A 6000-nucleotide genomic window follows, 5' to 3' on the forward strand; every position below is an offset into this window, starting at 1 on the left:
TCTTTTCTTACTCATTTCGCTTTTAATTATTTCAAACTACTACTACACCCAAAACGCTAGCTAGATAGCGGAAATGAAAGAGGCTGGATAATACTCTAGCTATATATCTATACTAAACCCTAGGCTAATATTGGTATTTCCAATAAATAGGATGGGGTATGTCTTTTTAGACGTCAACCAACCCTAACGCCAATTTCGTGTAAATTCCTTTCATTTAATATGTCATTAGTTATCTAAGGTGTCAATCATTTGAATTTAATATTAAACGAGACATGTCACCTGAAAGTTGCCTCAGGAAATACTTTATTTATTGTGTTACGTACTATATAAAATTTATAACATTCTTTCAGAAACATTATTTAGTTTAAAGACTAAGGTGATATTAGTTTTGTAATAAGTAAGCAATTATAAATTAAAGAATTTTGACAGTATAGTTTTATAACATATTTATAAATTATATAAATTCTAAAAATTAATAGATATGAAAGTAGAATATTTAAAATAAAAACACAAAATAATATTACACACATACCTAAAGCTAATTTCCAAAATCATTGAAAATAGAAAGTGAAACGAAAAAAATCCATAATAATAAACATCAATCGAAATAAAATTGAAAACTAATAAGTATTGCAAACTAATTTTCGGAGATGGTTAAGTGTATATATTCTAAACGTACACACTACTGCTGTGTGAATATATATTATGTAATAGTTCACGTGTAATAAGATTAGATAATCATTACAAATTTAAAAAATAATAATATGCAATTAAAATAAGTGAACTTTGTAAACAAACTGGAAACAATTTAAAAGATCAAAACATAATATGTCAAGTCCAAAATTAAAAAAACAAAATGGGCCAAAAAAATGAAGTTGGTTCGTTAAGAAAACAAAAACAGCCCAAATAAATAAAAGTTGTCCGTTACAACACTTTCGTACATTTGTTTTTAATTGCAAAATTGGTCCCTATGGTTTTTAATAGAGTTATGATCTATATTAAAATAAACTATATATTTATAAATTAATATTTATTAATCCACCAACTGCATAAATGTTTAACATGTTACACCGGAAACTAAAAAACCATATATGGTAATTATAATTTTTGAACAGGTTTATTTTTTGGTAATATCATATTTCAAACATACAATCTCTAATTTCGCAACTATAAATAATAATAAAAGTTTATATATCAATTATTTTTCAAAGTAAAAAAAATTATACAAGATACATCTCCATTATTAAAATTTTTGAGTAAACATAAGTTTACTAAATAGGGATCTGACACACTGACAATTGTATGTTACAATTTCTTGAGTTAAATAAAAAAAGATATCAAGTTTTTAATTGCAAGATTGATCCCTATGGTTTTTTCCATTTAAGTAATGGGGGTCCTTTATGAGTTTACCAGCAATGATGGTCCCTTCCATTAAGATTTGACGACATTTGCTAACGGTTATGTTAGAAAGGGACCAATCGTGCAAAACATTCTCAAAACAGGGACCCCATTGTAACTATACTTAAAAAGAGACCCCATTGCTAAAGTGTGTAAACGACACGGACCATTTTTGCAATTAACTCTAAATAATAAAATCACTTCCCACATTGCGCCAAGTCGACAACTCCAGCAATACAACTCCGCCTAATTGACACGTCTCTCTCTCTCCTCCGGCGACCACGGTGGTTCTCCTATTAGGGTTTCTGAGGCCGTCAACATGACGACAATGATTAAGGGTTTTGTTTGCAATAATCCGACATTTCCATCCTTGTTTAATCAACGTTGTTCTTCTCGACCATCTATCATGAATGCTTCACTCCAAGTAATTTATTTATTTATAATATGTATAGTACATTCTTTCTATATGAATTTTGCTATTCACAACCTTATTAGGACATAGTCATTGTAGTACATCAATGTTATCACTTTTTTTTTTTTATATATATTATTTAAAATTGCTACGTACAGATACCTCCTGGCATTGATCACCGCGGTGGTCCTTTAAGGTTGAGCAGGGGCTTACTTCCGATCCTTAACCCCCACAAAGTACTAACTAACTTACTACTCTTAATTTACTCTCTCTCTCTCACACACATATATCTACCAATAAACTAAAACAGGATTGACATATTCTTTAGACGACACATGGCGTAATACTTTATCGACACATGTTCTTTTAATTTATTTATTTTGTCAATTTAGCTTTTTTAGTTGGATATAAATTCAATTTCCTTATTAGAATTGGAATCAAACTCTAACTCTTGACTTATTAATACAAAAGACATTATAACTTTATTTGATTGATCGTTTTCTCATTAATAAATTGTCTCTCTTTTTTTTCCAATTCTTCAACTCATATTATTTATATTAATTATTATAATAAGTTATTAACATAAAGACTTTAAAAATTTAAGTTTACGATCACAAATCACAAGGTTAATTGCCATAACACACTGTGCTTACAATCTATATTCATGTGCACGAATCATGTATGAGGCATATTGAAATTTATTTATGATACAAGCTATATAACTACCGTACATCGTACGGGTATTAAGACTAGTATATATATATATATAATATATATATACGTCTCTAGCTGATATACTTTCTTTATTCGTTTAGTCTACGTTGTCTAATTATAATCTATATTTTATTAATTTTTAATCTTCTATACTTTGCACGGGTACTATTCTATCATTTTCTCACACAAGTGTTTGGGTTGAAATTAACGGTTAGGGCATCTCGCATGCTGTGAATTATCGCCGCTGCATCACACCGGATCCGTGTACTGATTTATAGTCTGTGTTTTGGTTGTAAGAATGAAGATCATGATAAAGCTAATTAATTAAGAAATCTCAAACACCCTCATACTTGGGTTAAACTGTTCAGGAAATGAAAGTGTGCTTTGATACTTTCATAACGCCCCATACTCGGGTTAAAAAAAGGGGGTAATGGGGGGAACCCTAGCCCCGGTACCACAAATGGATATATTTGCCGGGTTTGGGAATTGTTACCGTGTATTCAGCAACAAGTTAAAAAGATGTGTAAAAAGAATAATCCAAGCCAAAAGTTATCCATTAATAGATTGGGGATTGTTTTGTAGCAACATGCCACTACACCTGTGACATTCCAACGTCGATGCGCTAAGGACAATTTTCCTGTACAAATTGAAAATGGTATGCATTTCCTTCACTCTAAAAGACGTATATTTAATACTTATGGAGTTATGGCATACTTGTTTTTTCGTGATATATTAATATTGTTATATCTTCAATTAAAGTTGTAACATGAGGAAAAAATACTCTGCCATCTATCAACCCTTTGAAGAGATGGCTAGGGCCCAATAGTTATGTTATCAAAGAAGTGAATCTGTTTACATCGTTATAAAATAGCAAGCCAAGTGAGTATGCTGCAACCATGGTTTTGTTTGTGTTTCTAGCAAATGAGGGTCCTCAGTTAAGAATTAAGGTTAAATATGGATCCAACACTGGATTTCTATACATGCTACTTATGTTAGTGTAAATGTAAATTCTGCATATGTGCTGCGCAATGTTATCTTTGAAACCTATTTGTAAACTTCAGCAAGTTATTCAAGATTATGGAACCGTGCTCTCAAGGAGCTAACTACTTTGTTTATCGAAATGATTGGTATCTGGTTGATTTGGAAGCTTCCCAAGTGGGTCGTTGTGGTTTCTTCATTAGCTCTTCTCAAGTTTATACCCCATCCCCTTGGTAAATCATCGAAAAAGGTGGTACCAGAAAACATTTTATTTGATGATCTGGTAGGTCTTGAAGATGCCAAACCTCTATTTCAAAAGGTAATATATCTCTTGTTTCAAAATTCAACGTACTCGCTTTTGACTTGGGCTAGGATCTTGTGGCTTGATTAATTCTAATTTGAAGTTTGCAGATTTTGCATAGAGTTCGTAAACGTAAAAACAAGAAACTTGAGATAGGAATATTGGACGTGGTTCTTCTCTATGGTCGTAAAGGAACTGGGAAAAGTACATTGGTCCATGCTCTAGTCCGGGAAGCCAAAGCTCCTTTTTTCCCTATATCGGCACGTGATATTGCAAGGTCAGAAGCATGAAGAGAGGAGATCAAAAGCCTATTTATAGAGGCAAGAGCATCTACACCGTCAATTGTCTACATCCAAGACATTAATGCCATTTCAAGGCACGGAGAAAGTGGTGAATCTGAAGAAACTTTATACGAGGTAAACATATTTCGAATGAAAGTCAAAACTATTTAGAGTCGATATGAAGATTCAGACTGTCATCAAAGAAGCCAGAAAAGAAACTTTTTTTAAAATGTTTAGGGTTAAAGTTGAACGGGTTGGGTCATAAATGGGTCAATACTGTATAAACCTGTTTAGTTATCTGTGTCAGGTTCTGGTTAACTTGCCCAACTGGTTTTAACTTGCTAAGTTTCTAGAAAGTAAAAAAAGAGCAGCACGCTCGTTTTCAATGTTCTCAATCTAGCCCCAACTTACTTTCTGACACCGGCAATTGCCTTTGTTAGAGTATGTTGTGTGCTGCTTTTGTTTACTAGGATGTCCTTGGGCCAATAGAATGGTCATGGTCATTTGACACCATGACCATTAACTCATCAAGTAGTCTACAGTTCCTCATTTGACACCATGACCATTAACTCATTAAGTAGTATACAGTTTCTTATTTGTATATATATAAATATATATGAAGTCAAAACTGGTTTCCCACCTATCCAGTTGACCAGTTTAGATAATCTGCTTAAACATATTGCATTTGGATAACTTGTGATAAAGCATGTCTGAATTAAGGTCAACCATTCTGGTTATTTTAGGGCTGGGTTTTTTTTCGGTCATTTATTTTAGTTCTTGAACAATTGCTAGTTGATTCTTTCTGTGTCGGATGGTTAGTATTCTATGGCTCCAATGATTCGGTGTGTAATTTGTCGTTAGGTTTATTTTTTTCCAGGAAACATATGAACCATAGTTGAGAATTTTTTTATTTTTATTTGCTTTATTTATTTTATTTTCTTATCTCTTCCATCCTATTGTTTATTTCATATAGGGTAACATGATGTTAGATGTTTTCGTTTTTTTTTTTTGATTTTGCTACAGTTTTGCTCTTGTTTTTGCTGTTTTTACCCTTGAACCATACCTTAAATCATTGTTACTCACCAGTTTTTACTATATCGACATGCAATTTATGTCATTATTTTGTTGCTGTAATAGCTTTGTGATGAGATTGAGAAGTGCATTGAGGATGAAAGGCTAATGGTTATAGCTACTACTGACAAACCCGAGACACTGGATCCAACTTTGATGAGTCGGTTCATTTGTAAAGTGCACGTGGGTAGGCCAAATGAAGATAGTAGGCGGAAATTTTTTGGTTTGAAATTTAACGAGTTTATCAAGGAGGAAGACAGAGAAGCCATTTGTAACCTTGTCGCTTCACAAACCCCGGGCTTCGTTTGGGGTGATCTTATAAGGACAGCGCTTATTTCATTGCAGCTCGCTGCAAGAAGAGGTTTGTATAAAACCCAGTAAAAGCAACTCTCATCTACTACATCTTGATGAATCCTAATGTCTTCGTATTTTTTTTTCCCTAGATGACAATTATATGACAATGGATGCTGTTCTTGAATCACTTGAAACGACCAAGTCCGCTTTCAATGAAACTGAAGCAGTTTTACGAGATCATATGCAACACATGGTTAATACCATGGACTTTAAATATCAGAACTAAACCAATTCAAGCTGGCTCAATTCAAACTGGCTCAATTTGTGGTGTTCTTACTGTTTTTGTCGTCTTTGCGAACACAAGGCTATTGTATGGTACTAAATCATCCACTTGCACTACTGACATTCTAGTAACAATCAAACTCTAGCCTCGCATACATTTTGTAAACCTCACTAAGTTGGCCCGTACTGCAACGTTTGATCCAGTAACCGGTTCCTTTAAATGCAAAAAGTTGGAAGCCTTTCTGCTTTGATGAGGAAGATATGCCATA

At 33.0% G+C, this 6000-nt stretch overlaps 2 protein-coding genes and 1 long non-coding RNA gene across 3 annotated transcripts; all 3 read left to right on the plus strand.

The window, feature by feature from the left end:
• The first annotated feature begins 1678 nt into the window (after positions 1-1678).
• LOC122599146 lies at positions 1679-3182 on the plus strand. Its single transcript, XR_006323876.1, has 3 exons — positions 1679-1822; positions 1969-2046; positions 3107-3182. It is a non-coding gene; the product is annotated as an uncharacterized LOC122599146 (long non-coding RNA).
• A 420-nt stretch (positions 3183-3602) lies between these two features.
• Positions 3603-4093, plus strand: LOC122592590 (ATP-dependent zinc metalloprotease FtsH-like). The gene is made up of 2 exons (XM_043764864.1): positions 3603-3821; positions 3914-4093. Exons 1-2 carry the CDS (start codon positions 3645-3647, stop codon positions 4091-4093), a joined length of 357 nt encoding a protein of 118 aa, XP_043620799.1. The 5' UTR covers positions 3603-3644.
• Positions 4094-5238: 1145 nt separating this feature from the next.
• On the plus strand, positions 5239-6000 carry LOC122596643 (probable inactive ATP-dependent zinc metalloprotease FTSHI 3, chloroplastic). Its single transcript, XM_043769259.1, has 2 exons — positions 5239-5516; positions 5599-6000. Exons 1-2 carry the CDS (start codon positions 5264-5266, stop codon positions 5733-5735), a joined length of 390 nt encoding a protein of 129 aa, XP_043625194.1. The 5' UTR covers positions 5239-5263; the 3' UTR covers positions 5736-6000.

Source organism: Erigeron canadensis, chromosome 1 (genome assembly GCF_010389155.1).
Source record: "Erigeron canadensis isolate Cc75 chromosome 1, C_canadensis_v1, whole genome shotgun sequence".
NCBI lineage: Eukaryota > Viridiplantae > Streptophyta > Magnoliopsida > Asterales > Asteraceae > Erigeron > Erigeron canadensis.

Bases quoted from the DNA above. Each gene is read 5' to 3' on its own strand.
- LOC122596643 (XM_043769259.1), top strand. From the start codon at position 5,264: ATGGTTATAGCTACTACTGACAAACCCGAGACACTGGATCCAACTTTG. The intron at 5,517-5,598 runs GTTTGTATAAAA...TTTTTTCCCTAG, and splicing joins GCAGCTCGCTGCAAGAAGAG to ATGACAATTATATGACAATG.
- LOC122592590 (XM_043764864.1), top strand. From the start codon at position 3,645: ATGATTGGTATCTGGTTGATTTGGAAGCTTCCCAAGTGGGTCGTTGTG. The intron at 3,822-3,913 runs GTAATATATCTC...TGAAGTTTGCAG, and splicing joins CCAAACCTCTATTTCAAAAG to ATTTTGCATAGAGTTCGTAA.